This window comes from Carcharhinus amblyrhynchos, unplaced genomic scaffold (genome assembly GCF_965287045.1).
Source record: "Carcharhinus amblyrhynchos unplaced genomic scaffold, sCarAmb.v2.hapA scaffold_79, whole genome shotgun sequence".
In the NCBI taxonomy this organism is placed as follows: Eukaryota; Metazoa; Chordata; class Chondrichthyes; order Carcharhiniformes; family Carcharhinidae; genus Carcharhinus; species Carcharhinus amblyrhynchos.
Window position 1 is genome coordinate 135,043 of NW_027649819.1, and position 17,570 is coordinate 152,612.

A 17,570-nucleotide genomic window follows, 5' to 3' on the forward strand; every position below is an offset into this window, starting at 1 on the left:
CCCGGAACTCTGCTGTAACTTTGGTGCCAAGTATGTGGATCACCATCATGCTTTCAGCTCCATGGCTCCGGGCCGAGTGCAGGAAGGTGAGCTTGAAGAGGACACCTGGGTGCCCTCGGGCTGGTATGGACAAGATAAGCCGAATGATTCAGTGCTGTTCCATGAGCGAGATCATAATGTGAGCAGATTAAAAAAAAACAGCATCAGGAGCGCAAGGACAAAACAAGGTCTCATTTCAGAGGAAAATTCTTATGGAATGACACACAGAACATAAGAAATAAATTTCATCAGAATACACTGAATGATAATTTCAAAATGCTGCTTGGATGATATGACATCGTGTTCATTCAAACACATTGCTGCAAGCTGGTCATTATTGGGCGTTAGGAACTCCTGGTTATAGCAGATTGGGAATGGAAGGAGCAGCTTCATAGCTGCACATTGACAGGTCAAACTGTGTCTCAGATTGACAGCTCCCAGGACAGGTTTTCCTCTCCTCTCGCTCTGTGCTGTGGATTCTCGGGGATGAGTTGGAGTTTCCCAGCTCAGTAACTGTGAAAGCCTCTGAGGCCGGCGATGCTCACAGTGTCTGTTCCCCAGATTCAGGGGGCTGCAGCCAATCAGAGCTGTGCCTGGGTTAACCCAGAGCTGGTTGAAACGATGATATTGTTCACAAGCTGAATTCTATTTGATCAGATGTAGATACAGATTGTGTGCACTCAGTCACTAAACAACAAGATCCCGCCTTCATATAGAGTTAATGAGAAGGCATGGAGGGATAGAGTGAGTTAGAGCAGTCAGACACAAACCGCCAGAAATCCGTCAGTGACAGAAATCCCTACAAGTTCCAACTTTATCCAGAGAGATTTACTTGGAGAAACAAAAGCTGCATCCTCAGCTTTCATAAGAACATAAGAACTCGGAGGAGGATTAGGCCATCTAGCCATTCGAGCCTGCCCCACCATTCAATAAGATCATGGCTGATCTGAAGTGGATCAGTTCCACTTAACCGCCTGCTCCCCATAACCCTTAATTCCCTTATCGATCAGAAATCTACCTACCCGTGACTTAAACATATTCAACGAGGCAGCCTCCACCACTTCAATGGGAAGAGAATTCCAGAGTTTCGCCACCCTCTGAGAGAAGAAGTTAAGAACATAAGAACATAAGAACATAAGAACATAAGAAATAGGAGCAGGAGTAGGCCATCTAGCCCTTCGAGCCTGCCCCGCCATTCAATAGGATCATGGCTGATCTGTTGTGGCTCAGTTCCACTTTCCCGCCCTCTCCCCATAACCCTTAATCCCCTCTCTTATCAAGAACCCATCAACCCGCTTCTTAAAAATATTCAGCGAGGCAGCCTCCACCACTTCAACGGGCAGAGAATTCCAGAGATTCACCACCCTTTGAGTGAAGAAGTTCCTCCTCAACTCCGTTCTAAACCGCCTCCCCTTTATCTTGAGGCTGTGCCCCCTAGTCCTACTGTCTTTTTTGAGCGGGAAGAGTCTCTCCACCTCTATCCTATCCATCCCATTCATCATCTTATACGTCTCAATGAGATCTCCCCTCATTCTTCTAAACTCTAACGAGTACAAGCCTAGTTTATTCAGCCTCTCCTCATAGCTCAATCCCCTCAACTCCGGTATCAGCCTAGTAAACCTCCTCTGCACTCCCTCCAGGGCCAAAATATCCTTGCGCAGGTGCGGCGCCCAAAACTGCACACAGTTCCTCCTCAACTCTGTTTTAAACTGACCCCCCCTCCCCCTCCCGCCCTTATTTTGAGGCTGCGCCCTCTCCTTCTGATTTCCTTTCTAATTGGAAAGAATCTCTCTACCTCTACCCTATCCAGCCCCTTCATTATCTTAAATGTCAACATAAGATCACCCCTCAGCCTTCTAAACTCCAACGAGTACAGGCCCAATCTACTCAATCTCTCCTCATAAGCTAACCCCCTCATCCCCGGTGCCAACCTGGTGAACCTTCTCTGCACTCCCTCCAAGGCCAGTGTATCCTTTCGCAAACAAGGGGACCAAAATTGCTCACAGTCGTCAGGAAGGCGGATTGGATGTTTGGCTTCCTAACTGGAGATACTGAGTATAAAAACTGGGAAGTCCTGCTCAATCTTTATGAAGCTCTGATTAACTGAGCTGTTTTGGGATTGCCCCCAGACCCGGTAACGACACTTTACAAAGTGTGTGAGAGTCCTTCTGAAGGGGGAAAGGAGATTTACTGTTTTGGATCCAGCGGTGAGGGATTTTAGCTCCAAGGTATGGCTGGATAACTCGGAGTTTCTCTCCTTGCAGCAAAAGGGATTGAGTGGCGCTGGAAGAGAGGTGTAAAAGAGTAGAACATATTTAACTAAGGTACACAGGGGGAAGTTGCTGCATTAGCTGCGAGCAGAAGGATTGAAGGCATTGAAGATTGAAGACAGGAAGTGCAGGAGGCAAAGCATCCCGACAGTGCGGAAGGAGGCCATTCGGCCCAGATATTCTCCACCGACTCTCCGACAGAGAATCCCTCCCTGTCACCCCACGTCATTACTCTGCAAATTCCCCCTAACATTAAGGGTCAATTTAGCCTGGCCAATCCACCTAATTTGCACATAGTTGGAGATGGGAGGAAACCGGCGCATTGGAAGGAAACCCACGCAGATACGGGGAGAGCGTGCAAACTCCACACAGACAGGCAGCCAAGAATGTTAGAAGTGGGCTTTAGATTTCTGCTGTTGACAAACTCTGGGTAATCCACTTCAATTTTTTTGGCATTTAGGAATCAGAGATATAACTAAAAACAGAACGGAAAATAAATATAATCACGGCAGTTATTCACATGGCGCTAACATTTGGGGTCGTAGTGTATATGTTGATCGCGTGGCCTAATGGGTAAGGCGTTTGACTTCGGTACCCATGGCAATGATGATATCAGAAGATTGCGGGTTCGAGTCCTACAGCGGCCGTTTTATGCAGATATCTGGTCGAACTTACAGCAAACTGAGATTTCCTTCTTCAGCTAAAAGCTCTGCATTTTCTTGCAAACATTGCAGGGCGCTTTCTCAGAATGTATTTCCTTGTTGTTTTGTTCATTAAATTTTCTCATCTCATTATATTACTCTCCCCTCAAGAAATCAATCTTTTTTTGTGTGATCTTAATAAATTATTGATGCTCCCGAATGGAGGAACAGGCTTTGTAGCAAATAGATTAATACAATTCTGTGGGGGAAAATCTAATCTCCTCAGGAAGAGGTTTAATAACGAGCTGAATGATGGAAATGTGGAAATCGAAACACAAACAGTTCAGCCATGATCTTAGTGAATGGCGGGAAAGTTTTGTGAGGCCGAACGGCCTTCTTCTGCCCTTATTTCCTCTGTCCGTGTGTCCGTCGTCTGATTCCAAATTTACCCTCAACAGGACTGCTGAAACTCACCAATACTCACGGTTCACTCGGAGCACCGGAATCAAACTAAAACATGGAAAAATTAAAATCTGACTGGGATTCCCAGTTCTGTCAGGCCGTATGGTTGCTTTTCGAGTTCTGCAGAGATATTTTCTGTGCAATGAGTTCTCTGGAGGTAAACACTGCTTCGGCTTTCACTTATTGTCGCCACTTTCATTGCAAAGAATTATCTTTAAAAAAAATTGCAGGGCGCGTCTGGGATTTGAACCCAGGACCGCTCGCACTTTAATACTACACCCAAAGCGAGAATCATACCCCTAGACCAACGAGCTACCCGCTACAAATTACCGCCATTTGGCATTATTGAAACAGCAGTCTATCCAATCCCACTCCCCCGCCTCAGAGCCCCGAGACCTGACTTTGGTTCTGACCCTTTGCTGATTTTGTACATTCTCCCCCGTGGGTTTCCTCTGGGTTCTCTGGTTTGCTCCGTAGTTCAACGAGGTGCAGTTTAGGTGGATTGGCGATGTGAAATGTTGCTTTTGTTTCCAAAGATATGTACATTAGGCACTGAATCGGGTTCTTGATGAACTCGTGACTGGAATATGAAAATCTCTATCATTGAATCCCTACAGTGCAGAAGGTGGCCATTCGGCCCATTGAGTGTGCACTGATTCTCTGACCTATCCACACAACCTGACATATTGAACCTGTTAATCCTCCTAATCTAAACATACTGGGAGACATGAGGGGAAATTTAGCATGGTAAGTCCATTTACCCTATCAATGGAGTGTGGGGGGAACCAGAGCACCCGGAGGAATGCCAAGTGGGCACAGAGAAAATGTGGAAAATACGTACAGTCACCGAAGGCCAGTATTGAACCCGGGTCCTTTTACTTTTCATTGTCTCTGTATAATCTTCCTACCAGAATAAATCACTTCACAATTCTCAGCTTTGAATTTCATCTGTAACTTGACCACTGATTCCGTCAACTTGTCTCTGTCCTTTTTGCAGTTTTACACTATCCTCCTCAGAGTTCACAATGCTCCCAACTTTCACATCATCCACAAATTCTGAAATTGTGCCCTGCCATGACCTCGGTCACTAATATATCCTGGTGCATGTTCACAGTATCTACAGCTTGTGTGCAGATCAAAGTGATTTACTGCAGTTTGAGGGTGAAAACAGAAAAGCGGAGCCAATGCAAATGCTTGCATATTCCATTGAAATGTTGCAGAATTGTTGTCAAGTGGTTTTGTTATCATCGTTAACAGAAAATAGCAGAGAATAATTTGATGCATCAACCTCTGAATTATCAGTCCAGCACACTTCCGCTGCGTCACTTTGCTCTGGTAAATCCAGCTCCCCCCCGCTGCCTCTCAATGTCGCCATTCAGATATTCACTTCCACATTGTTGTTTAATTCCAGCACGAGTGTGAGGGAGCTTCAGTCTGGCCACACAATTCCACTGCAGAACACCAAGAATGCAATGGACAGAGAAAGACACGCACAAAAGCAGCAAAAGAGACTGTTTGTACACGTGTGGCGACAGACAAAGGTTCCGAGAAACCGGCAGGACCCGGAATTGATCGCTCACATGTTAAATTAGTTTTCTGTTGCAAATATATTCTTGTAAGCATATTTCCTGCTGCGCAGCTGTCCTGCTTTGAACTATTGTTCAAAGATGTTCACTGTTGTTGTGCAAAGTGTTTCACTGTTTGTAAACATATTTCCTGCTGTGCTCTGTGATACAGAGGGTTACAGCCTGGAAACAGGCCCTTCGGCCCAAAGTGTCCATGCCGCCCAGTTTTTTTTACCTCGGAGTTAATTCCAATTATCGGTGTTTTGCCAATATCTCTCCAGACCAGTCTTACCCAGGTAACTGTCTCAAATGTTGTTGAGTGTTTTTTTTCTGCTGTTGTGTAAAATGCTTCCCTGTTGTTGTGTTTCCGGCTCTGTAAATATTTTTTCCTTCTGTTCTGTTTATTGTCCCCTTCTCTGACAAACGTGTTCCCTGTTGTGTGAAGAAGATTCTCTGTGAGGATTTTTTTTGTCAGTAAATTGTTGCATGTTGTGTTAAGATGTTATTCCTTCTTGTGTAATACTCTGGTTGCATATAAAATCCATTTAGTACAGATCGACGTGTTTCGGTGAAAAGGGAAGCCAAATATCAATTGATGTTCTCCAGGTAAAAGTCACAACTGCTTCTCAGTTACCGTTAAATTGTTTCATCACCACTGTGAACAGGAATAGCAGAAGATGGCATCGAATCCATCGACCTCTGGGTTATGGGCCCAGCACGCTTCCGCTGCGCCACTCTGCTACGTCAGAAGCCCCTGCTGCTGCCTATCAATGTAGTCAGGCAGATGTTCACTCCTGCATCGTTTCATAGGAACACCAGTGTGAGGAGGCATCACTGCATCACACCGAGAATACAATAGACAGAGAAAAACACACAATAGCAGCATGAGAGACTGCTTGGACACATGGAACGACAGACAAAGTGTTGGGAAACCTGCAAGACACGGAATTGGAGAATCCATCACTATTTTTAAAGGAATAAATACATGTTGCTAATCCATGTTTGTAAATATATTTCCTGCTGTGTAACTGTGCTCTCTGTTGCTGAGAAGTGTTTTCTGCTGTTGTGTAAAATGCCTCCCTGATGCTGTAAATGATTTCCGGCTGTGTAAATATGATCCATTTGGTGTCAATTAACCATTATTTCTCTTCGGTGTTCACGCAGGACGATATGAATGTAGCTGAGGAGGTCACTGGGGTGAAGGGGTGTAAAATAGAAAGTATTGTAGTTGATACAGAGGATGTTTTGGATATTCTAGATGGGTTGAAAATAGATAAGTCCCCTGGTCCGGACGGGATTTACCCTAGGATTCTATGGGAGGCAAGAGAGGTGATTGCAGAGCCACTGGCTCTGATCTTCAGGTCGTCGTTGGTCTCTGGTATAGTACCAGAAGATTGGAGGACAGCGAATGTTGTCCCATTGTTTAAGAAGGGGAGCAGAGACTTCCCTGGGAATTACAGACCAGTGAGTCTTACTTCTGTAGTGGGCAAGGTTTTAGAAAGAATTATTAGGGATAGGATTTATAGTTATTTGGAGAGTAATGAATTGATTAGAGATAGTCAGCATGGTTTTGTATCGGGAAGGTCGTGCCTTACTAACCTTATTGAGTTCTTTGAGAAGGTGACCAAAGAGGTGGATAGGGGTAAGGCAGTAGATGTGGTATATATGGATTTTAGTAAGGCGTTTGATAAGGTTCACCATGGTATGCTTCTGCAGAAAATGCAGATGTATGGGATTGGTGGTAATTTAGGTACTTGGATCAGGAATTGGTTAGCAGATAGGAGACAGAGGGTGGTGGTTGATGGTAATTATTCATCATGGAGTGCGGTTACGAGTGGTGTGCCTCAGGGATCTGTTTTGGGGCCACTGCTGTTTGTAATCTTTATTAATGATCTGGATGAGGGTATAGTTGGGTGGATTAGTAAGTTTGCTGATGACACCAAAGTCGGAGGTGTGGTAGATTGTGAGGAAGGGTGTCGAAGTTTGCAGGGTGACTTGGACAGGTTGCAGAGCTGGGCCGCGAGGTGGCGGATGGAGTTTAATGCGGAGAAGTGTGAGGTAATCCATTTCGGTAGGAATAACAGATGTGTTGAGTATAGGGCTAACGGGAGGACTTTGAATAGAGTGGAGGAGCAGAGGGATCTAGGTGTATGTGTACATAGATCCCTGAAAGTTGGGAATCAAGTAGAAAAGGGATTGGTTTAGATTAGTGGGTCAATGTTTTTTTTAAAATAAGACTGGTCGGCGCAACATTGTGGGCCGAAGGGCATGTTCCGCGCTGTAGTGTTCTATGTTCTATGTTCTATGTTCAATATTTTTATAATATTCTGTTAATAAATGCCCTGCTCTGTAAACGTGTTCCCTGTTGTGTCAAAATATTCTCCGTGAAGATGTTTTCTGTTCAGCAAAATGTTAATTATCTGATCTCATGATGTTCCATGTTGGGTTAAAGCGTTGTATGTTGTGTTAAGATCGTCTCTGTTCTTGTACAAAACTCTGGTTAAACTGCAAGTGGATAACGATCGCCCAATTTCGACTGCCTTTTACCGTCTGTTCGGGAATGTGATTGGCTGATTCATATTGTATCCAACACATGCGTGTGAGTGAGATTTGTTCTGTATCTCTCTGTCTCCGGTTGTAGTTGCGAATTTTTATTTGTTTTATTCATTTCGAGAGGTGGGTATCACTGACTAGGCCAGCATTCATTACCAATCCCTGACTGGCCTTCAGTAGGTGGTGGTTTGCTGCTTTCTTAAACTGCTGCAGTCCCTGAGGTGTCGGAACAGCCACGGTGCTGTCAGCCTAACAGTGTTTCAGGATTTTGCCGCTGCGAAAGTGAAGACGCCGTGATGTATTTCCAAGTCGGTGAGTGGGTTCGAGGCCGGGTGGGGGGGAGGGGGAGGGGTGCGTGCAGCTTGCGTTGCTGGTGCTCCAATGTATCTGCTGCCATTGTCCTTCGAGATGGTAGAGGTGATGGGTTAGTGGGTGCAGTCTAAGAAGAGTAGATGAAGAAATATTGTTCCCATTGCAGAGGAGAGAAGGATGGGTTTTAATGCGCTGAGTGTTTAGGGCCTGGAATGCACTGCCTGAGGGTGTGGCAGAGGCAGCATCAAATCAGGACTGACAAGGAGGAATGGGATCAGCACCTGAAGTGAAGGGGTTTACAGGGTTATGAGACAAGAACTGAGAAAGGGATGAGCGATTAGTTCGTGTACAGACCAGCACACAAAATAAGGGCCGAATGGTCTCCGTCTCTTTCTTGTATCCATTCTAAGATTCTAGATGTATGAGTGTTGGACTCATTCTGTATCGCTCTGTCTCTGGTGTGACATATGTGTGTGATATTCATTATAAATCTATCTGAGAGACTTTGCAAATCTGTACACATTCTACCCGGAAGGTACCTAATTGAAACCGGGGCTTTTGTTCTAATTAGTACATGATTCCACACGATCCTCTACTCAAAATCTTCAATGTAACAGCATCTGCTTATCTCTGAATTTCATTCTCCATCGTCTCATCGACTAGATTTCCCTTTTGGACACCGATGCTGGTCGACTCAACTGCTCAAGGTAATAGCAAATTCCAAGTTATATTGACTATACCGGGAAATCCATGTGTCTCTGTGGCGCGTTGGACTGCTCAATAATGGCACTTCAGCCATTCAAAGTTTGAGTCCCACCACAATCGGATTATGGGTCAGGTTAGTAACAAACCAGTTGCTGCTTCATTGATGTGATTCACCTTCGGCACCGACATTTCCTGCTCTGCCATCTCTCCATGCTGTTTCTGTTAACCCGGCTCCCAGGGAAACCACTGACTCGAGAATAAATCACAAACCTTTCTTAAAGTTTGACACAACGCTCGCTGGTTGGGTTGGAAATAGTAACATCTTTTTTCAATTAGATATTTCATTTCTTTTGGAAGATAAATAAGATGAAGGAACGCACACACGCAACAACAACTTATAAATAGCTACAATCAATAAATAAATATCAGTGTCCCACAACCTGGCAGTATCTCCTTTTTCACAAATACCACCAGATTTGGAACGTATTTCCAGCATTCCGCTGAACCCACCTACCGTAGGGACCGGCTCTGTGGCTTAGTTGGTTAAAGCGCCTGCTGTGTAAGTAGGGTGATCTGGGGTTCAAATCTTCAGCGGAGCCTTGGCTCTTTTTCAATGTTATTCTGATGTTCCTGTTGCGCTTGTCCTTCTCGGTCCTTGTGGTCGTGGGTTTGGAAGGTGCTGGCAAAGGAGCTTTACTGAGTTGCTGCAGTGCATCGTGTAAATGGTGCACACTGCTGTCATTGTGTGTCGGTAGTGGAGGGAGTGAATTTTGAGACATGGGAAGCGAATGAGGCGGGATGCTCTGCCCTGGATGGTGCCAAACTTCTGTAGTTCTGTTCAAGTTGAATTCACCCAGACAAATGATCTTAGGAAACAAGGTGATTCGATTTCCTGCCACATTCCAAAGTTGAGCAGGTTGAATGGATTTGACCATGTTAGATTGTCCCTTCGCCCCCAAGGTATTTATGTCAGTGGATTAGCGGAGTGGGTGTGTGGCACTGCGGTGATAGATCCTATGTTGAATTCTCTGTCGGAGGGTCGGTACAGACTCGATGGGCAGAACGGTCCCCTTCAGCACTGTCGGGATTGTGTTTTTCTCAGGCCATTTGACTGTGTTCGGAATTCCCTGAGAAAATAATGGAAATGTGTGTTGGTAGAACTTACAGCGTTGGGTTTGTTGCAGGTGAAATTTTTTTTAACTGCAAGATGATGAAAATACCTGGATCATCTCAACAAATAGTGGAAGTTTTGGTGGAGAGTCTCAAAATTTTTCCATCGTTGGAGATTATCCACTGTGAAGGGAAAGACAAAACTGGAAAGCAGAAATGGATTTTGTGACTGGCACAATTACAACTATCATTGGGAAAGAATCAAGGCTCTGCTGGGATTATGAACCACAGGACCTCCTGCTTACGAGGCCGGCGCCGTAACCAACTAAGCCACAGAGCCAATCACCTACGAAAGCGGTCGGTTTGAGGGAATTTTGGAGGCTATGGGCCAAATGACCTCTTTCCACACCGGATGATTCTATGATTCTGACGAGGTGCTGAGAACACAAGCTTTTCAACCATGAGGTTTTGTGGTATTATCACTGGAATATTAATCCAGAAACTCAGCTAATACTCTAGATCTCGAATCTTGCCATTTCAGTTGGTGAAATTTGAATTTAATAAAAAAAATCTGTAATCAATAATCTACTGCTGACCATGAAATGACTGACCATCATCGGAAAAACTTATATGATGAACTAATGCCCTTTGGGGAACAAAACCTACCGCCCTTTCCATTTACATGTGACTCCAGATCCACAGCAATGTAGTTGACTCTCAGCTGCCCTCGGGCTGCGAGGTTTGGGCAATAAATGCTGCCCAGCCAGTGACACCCAGGCTCCATGAATGAATAAAAAGTGTCTGTGTCCTATTGGAGTTCTAGTGAAATTTCTGTCGCTCTTTCAAAACCATAGGACGTCCCAAAGTATGTTAATGACAATGAAGTATTTTTGAAATGTAATCACTGTCCAATGGCCCAGTCAGCGACGCTGAGAAAAGTCCATCGGAGATTCAAAATGAGGAAATCCATCAACTCGTTTACAATCGCAGAGATTGCAAATACAGAATGGATTCCAAGCTAATTTACAGTTCCGGGAGCTGACTGTCAGAACTCATCGCTTGTACACGCACAGTTCCACAGACAGAATCAGAAAGATCCCAATCCTCACACAGCAGCAGATAATGAAAAAAAGAAACACAGTCTGAATGAAAATAAAGGCGAAGTCAGCATATTCCCACATTACCATGCACTCAGCCCTCATCTCAACAGGGAGGATTTACTGGTGAGGATGCAGTCGGAGGATAACCACATCTCAGCCGAAGGGCAAAGCTGAGAAAACCTAACGTGCTCTCGAATAGCTGGCCAGCACTTACGATTATACGCCGCATCCCCGGAACTTCACAGATTGAGTTCAACTTCAATAAAGGGGCATAGAATATGCAACATCGACAAAGATGGGATTTGAACCCACGCGTGCAGAGCACAATGGACTAGCAGTCCATCGCCGTAACCACTCGGCCACCTCGTCATGCAATAACGGACGTTCTAATCACCTCTTGAACAAAGAACACATTTCTCCTGTAAGATAATGTTGTGTTTCTGCTTTCTCTTTAATTTTGGTTCGTTGTTCCTCTTCCATTCGATTTCAATCCCGAGAAAGGAAAGAGGGAAACAACTCCCTGTTTGAGTTTTGAATTCACCAAAAATAACAGAGATGTAGAAGGGCTCCCAGTGGTGTGAGCTTCTAGCGCAACGGTAGCGCGTCTGATTCCAGATCAAAAAGTTGCGTGTTCAAATCACATCAGGCTCAAATAACTCTTACTCATCAGTCTTTGGATTTTGGATCCGGAGAAAGTTGTTTGTTGCCGAAAAAACAAATCTCCAAACTCTGGTAGATACAATATTTTATGTTTTTGCTCGATCTGCACCTGTACCTCGGGCAATGAAAAGACAATATAATTAAAGAGAAGCACTTCAGCTGTAAAGCACTTTGAAACTTCCAGCGGTTTTGGAGAAAAAAAAACATTTCGAGACAAGATAGAAACAAAATCCTGCCGATGCTGGAATCTGAAACAACAAAGGAGATGTTAGGGGTAAGTTTTTCACTCAGAGGGTGGTGAGTGAGTGGAATCGGCTGCCGTCGGTGGTGGTGGAGGCGAACTCGCTGGGGTCTTTTAAAAGACTACTGGATGAGTATATGGGATTTAATGGGATTGGGGGTTATAGATAGGTCTACGGCTTAGTAGGTGTATAAGTGATCGGCGCAATTAGTGGGCCGAAGGGCCTGTTTGTGCTGTGGTGTTCTATGTTCTATGTTCCAAATGAAAATGCTGGAAAAACTCAGTGGGTCTGACATCATCTGTGGAGAGAGACCAGCTGAGATTGTCCAGAATGTTCAGACTTCAAGACACCCCGTCTTTCCTCCAAAATTAAAAAGAACATGCGGTTTGATATGAACGGCAAACGCACCTTTCTGTCTCCACCTGATTTGTGTTTTTTCTTCATGCATCCATCTCATTCTCTTTCCTGCTAATCCAAAAGTCTTAATAAGTTTGTTAAAGCCGCTGTTTGCTGCATTAAATGGTTCACCGCATTGGGGAAAATAACTGATCTCGTCAGAACTGAGTTGTCGCTCCGGAAGTGAAAATGACAAGTGTACGATGCGTATGGTCGCTTTAACTGCCAGTTCCTCGTTAGTATAGTGGTTAGTATCCCCGCCAGTCACGCGGGAGACCGGGGTTCCATTCCCCGACGGGGAGTTTATTGCAATTTTATTACTTCAAATTGTACTTGTGTTGTTCTCCAACTTTGAAACAGAAACGAAAAAGGCTGTCAAATAATGAAACTTTCAAAAATGCAAATCTTTACATTTTTACCGACACTTTTCGTGACCTGAGATCAACGTTCGTTCAATTCACCAGCATTTCGGTTCACCTTTGATCTGGCGATGCCACGTAGTCAACACGTGGAATATTACCCTGAGAAATGTCAGGAACAGAATCGCGAGCTCTACACAACCTTTGTTGACTTCGCGAAAGCCTCCGACACTGGAAGCCGACAAGGCCTGTGGAGGATCATGTCAAAGTTCGGCTACCTCCCCAAATGCATTCAGATGGTACGCCAGTCCCACGATGGCATGATGGCCAGAGTACTGGATGGCAGAGAATCCTCTGAGGCTTTACCAGTAAATTGTAAATGGAATTTAATGGAATTCAGGGACATGTACACACAAAATTGTCAGTGAACAATCGTTTTCCAAGACCAAAGAAATTAAACAGTGGTGTTCCCTAAGAATCGGTATTAGTGATAGATCTATTCTGGGAAGATATGTACTAAATGTACTTGTGTCTGAAGTGATCAAATGATCTAAAGGATGTGAAGGATAACAAGGCATTCAAGGAAGACAGAAAGCAAAACTGGTTTAACGCAAAGGTATATTGCAGATGGCACTGACGCTGAGAATTGTTTCAAGTGTATGCATTTAAAAAGCAAGAATGAGGGAATATGATATAAACAAAATTGCACATGTTTCATAGTGGATGTGTGATAATACGTCTAAGAACAAACGTGCACCAGGTTTCTACACTCTGTCCAGGATCATTCTTCTCAGTGGCTCGTTAAATAATCGAAATGTAGCCCGTTAAGTCCTGTTTTGGACCAGGTTTAGCTTCACAATATTGATCTGGGTTGGAATAAGTGATGAGTGTTTGAAGATACATTGCAGTTCGATACATTGGCAGCGACTGAGATGAACAGGTGGACACAAGAAATGTTGATTATGATTTCATTGAGAATTCCCAAAAACGGAAACTAAGGCTGAGGGTCTCCCGAAACCCTCTCCCCCAGCCAGCTCCACGCCTCCATCTGGATGCAACAATCATGGATGACCTTTTGGAGCTCATTTAACCAATTTGATGACACAGCAAACGAAAACAAAGCCAACTATGAGTCTATCACAAATCCAACTTGGCAAACTAATGTGTTCCCCCGTTTCTTTATTACCAACACAGTACGAATAAAGATGAGATCAATTGTACTTGTGCCAATCTGACTATCTCCCCTGTGCCTGTCAAACACCTTTGGGAATCCAGATTGACCACGGTGATTCTACATCACATCTTCTGGTAGCGAGTATAATTAAAGAATTCTCTCAGTATCACAGTGCTCCTGTGGGGAGAATTGATCGATCCCACTGTTGATATTTGGGTGATGATCTGCAGGGGAGAGATGTTTCGCTGGTATTTGATTTGGCAGTTCATTCCAGTAACGTCTATTTTTAATATCTTTTGATATTTTTTGCAATTATAGCGATAGGATACCTCAATACATCTTTGAATTGTGCCCTGAACTTAGTTTGAGTCGCAGCATAAATACATGTGTTTGTGCAACAACTCAGAAGTTGAAGCATAAATCCTGCTTCTCGTATATAACTATGAATATATACAGATTGATACCCAATATTCCACATGCGGCTCCATATAGAATACATCATGAACACTGACCATAAGAGAATGAAGTTCCCAGAGATAGCAAGCAGTAAAATTATGCTTTTCTTTCGACTCTGCATATCTGCGTCTCCGGAATTCTGCACATCCTTCTGAGCCCGGAGTCTCTTCCGTGCCTTGCTACTCAATAAAATGTGCCTGACTGTTAACACATTGAAGAGCAAAACCAGGACAAATGGGACACACGGCGTTAGAATATAATGAAGGAATTCAATTGCTGACCAGACAGTTAAAAACAGAACATCTGTTGACACATCACAAAACCAAGGAACGTTTGTACCTCGATATTGACCTGTAAACATAAAATACCAGAAGATATTCTTCAAACAGCTCAGTGCAGTCAATGATCCGAGAATCATAGCCGCCATTTTATCTGTGCAATATTTAGTTTTGATCTTCTGGCAACAAATTGCCAGAAAGCGATCAAAAGTGAAAGCAACAGTGAACCAGACAGAACAGTCAGTAACTGCGAAAAGCAGGACAGCGTGGATGTTACACATTTGGATGTACCGCATGAATCGAAATTCACGTGGATAAGCAGTTGGGATATGCCTCAAAATCAGGTCTATAATAATGACAAGCAGATCCGCCGCTGCCATGGCCACCAGGTAACGAGTTACACATTTGGAAAGGCCACAGTTTCTCCGAGAGAGGGTCAGAATCGTCAACATATTAACTGTGAGGAAGGAAAAAAAACACAAAGAAAACATCACATGAACTTCTGAGTCAAATTACAATGGAGAGTATTTATTGTGATTAGCAAATGCATTACTTTATATGATGATGGATTGAAGTGATTACATCCGGGAGACTGGGATGAGTCGTTAGTATTGTACGATGAACCGTTAAATGGAAATCAATGTTTCTGATCAAATATTTCGCAAGTTGGACCAACACATCAATGGGATGATAATGGTCGCAGTTCTGCCGACAGTTTATTTCATGCTCAAATGAAGCGAACGATGGTTTAGCATAAATTAACCATTTAATCCGATTCACATGAGCTTCAGAGTACAAAATAGGGCAGCGCAGTGAATATTATATCAGATCAGCAATACCCTGGTCAAAAAGAACGCGACAAGGATTTCGGAAAGCAAAGTCGGGAAGCAGGGAGCTGGAGTGACTTCCTTGTGCTTATGCCCAATGAAACTAAAGGTTCAACAGTTCAAATGGGATATCCACAAGTCGATGCATGTTGAGTTTTCAATCACTGTTTTTGTGATTTATTAATTTAAAAAAAATCTGTGCAAGTTTGATTGGGGAATGTCGTTTCGACTGTGGTGTCTCTGAAAGAACATCATGCAATACCAGCAGTGGCCGGACGGTGGCACAGTTCTCAGCACTGCTGCCGCACAACGCCAAGGCCCCGGGTTCAATTCTGGCCTTGGATGACTGTCAGTGTGGAGTTTGCATATTTTCCCTGAGTCTGCGTGCGTTTCCTCCGGGTGCTCTGGTTTCCTCCACTGTCTATAAGTGTTCAGGTAAGGTGGATTAACCATGATCATTTGTCTGTTAGTGTTAGGGGATTAACTTGTTAAATATGTAGGGTTACGGGGATAGGGCCTGGGTGTGAGTTGTTACTGCAGGCTCCAAGGGCCGAATGGCTTCCTTCTGCAATGTAGGGTTTCTTTCTATGATTTCTAAGAGGAAAATAAGCGTAATACGTGGTAACTCGACTCCGCCTGTTTATCACACCTCACATGACAAATATCCACACCAGTAAGTGGAAGCTGAGCTGCAGAATGAATCACATAGAACATAGAACATTACAGCGCAGTACAGGCCCTTCGGCCCTCGATGTTGCGCCGACCAGTGGAACCAATCTAATGACCCTCTAACCTAAACTATTCCAATATTATCCATATGCCTATCCACTGACCATTTGAATGCCCTTAAAGTTGGCGAGTCCACATCTGCTGCAGGCAGGGCATTCCACGCCCTTGCGACCCTCTGAGTAAAGAACCTGCCTCTGACATGCGTCCTATAATTACCACCCCTCAATTTAAAGCTATGTTTCCTCGTATTAGCCATCACCATTGGAGGAAAAAGGCTCTCACTGTCCATCTATCTAACCCCCTGATCATCTTGTATGCCTCAATTAGGTCACCTCGTAACCTTCTTCCCTCTAACGAAAACAACCTCAAGTCCCTCAGCCTTTCCTCACAAGACCTTCCCGTCATACCAGGCGGCATCCTGATAAACCTCCTCTGCACCCTTTCCAATGCCTCCACATCTTTCTTATAATGCTGTGACCAGAACTGTACGCAATACTCCAAGTGCGGCCGCACCAGAGTTTTGTTCAGCTGTGACATGACCTCATGGCTCAGAAATTCAGTTCCTCTACCAATAAAAGCTAACACACCGTACGCCTTCTTAACAACCCTATCAACCTGGGTACCAACTTTCAGGGATCTATGCACATGTACACCGAGATCTCTCCACTGATCCACACTACCAAGAGCCTTTCCATTTGCCCAATATTCTGTAATCCTGTTACTCTTTCCAAAGTGAATCACCTCACACTTTTCCACATTAATCTCCATTTGCCACCTCTCGGCCCAGCTCTGCAGCTTATCTATGTCCCTCTGCAAACCGTAACATCCATCCTCACTGTCTACAACTCCTCCAACTTTGGTATTGTCAGCAAATGTACTAACCCATCCTTCTACACCCTCATCTCGGTCATTTATAAAAAACACATCCCTGCGGTACACCACTAGTAACTGAACTCCAGGTTGAATATTTCCCATCAACCACCACACGCTGTCTTCTATCAGCTAGCCAATTCCTCATCCAAACTGCTAAATCACCTTCCATCCCATGCATCCGTATTTTCTGCAGTAATGTGCATGGAAACCAAAACAACTGATGATGCACCTTGCAAGTATCATGATGTCCCTGTGCTCCTGTTGGAACTGCAAACCAGCAAGGAAAATTCATTCTGGGGAGATATAATGTGGAGTTGCCAGCATTGGACTCGGGTAGGCACAGTAAGTAGTGTGATCACATCACATTAAAGTCGAACAGGTTAATTTGGTAGCACGGGGTTTCAGAGCACCGTTCCTTCATCAGGTAATAAAGAAGCGGTGCTCCAAAAGCTTGTGCTATCAAATTCCACTTGGCAACAAGGCAGCACACAGAGTCATACAATCAGAGAGGTTTATGGTACGGGAATCTCGCCTTTTGATCCAACTTTTTGTCACCTTTTTTTAACCAGTAAGAAATTCTTATTTACACGCGTTTGGCCCATATGCTTCTCTACCCACCTTAACCATGTAATTGTCTAAACACTTTTAAAAGACAAAATTGTCTCCATCTCCAGTTCTGTCTCTAGCAGCAGCTCACTCCAGCCAATCACCATCTCCCCCCCCCCGCCACTCCAATGAAATATTTTGCCCCGTGAACCCTTTTGGATCTCTGCCCTTTCAACTTAAACCTTTGTCCTCTATTTTGGGCTCCCCTTCATT

General features: G+C 44.2%; 1 protein-coding gene and 1 non-coding gene across 2 annotated transcripts in view; one reads left to right on the top strand and one right to left on the bottom strand.

Moving 5' to 3' along the window:
• The window catches only part of LOC145337818 (putative G-protein coupled receptor 139), a 44,236-nt gene that overhangs the window by 14,171 nt on the left and 12,495 nt on the right, over positions 1-17,570 (top strand). The window contains exon 2 of the mRNA XM_080182672.1: positions 12,520-12,660. Within this exon, the coding sequence (XP_080038798.1) occupies positions 12,520-12,660 (141 nt within the window). The remainder of the gene's footprint in view (positions 1-12,519; positions 12,661-17,570) is intronic.
• Positions 11,045-11,126, bottom strand: trnas-gcu (transfer RNA serine (anticodon GCU)). The gene has a single exon. It is a non-coding gene; the product is annotated as a tRNA-Ser (tRNA).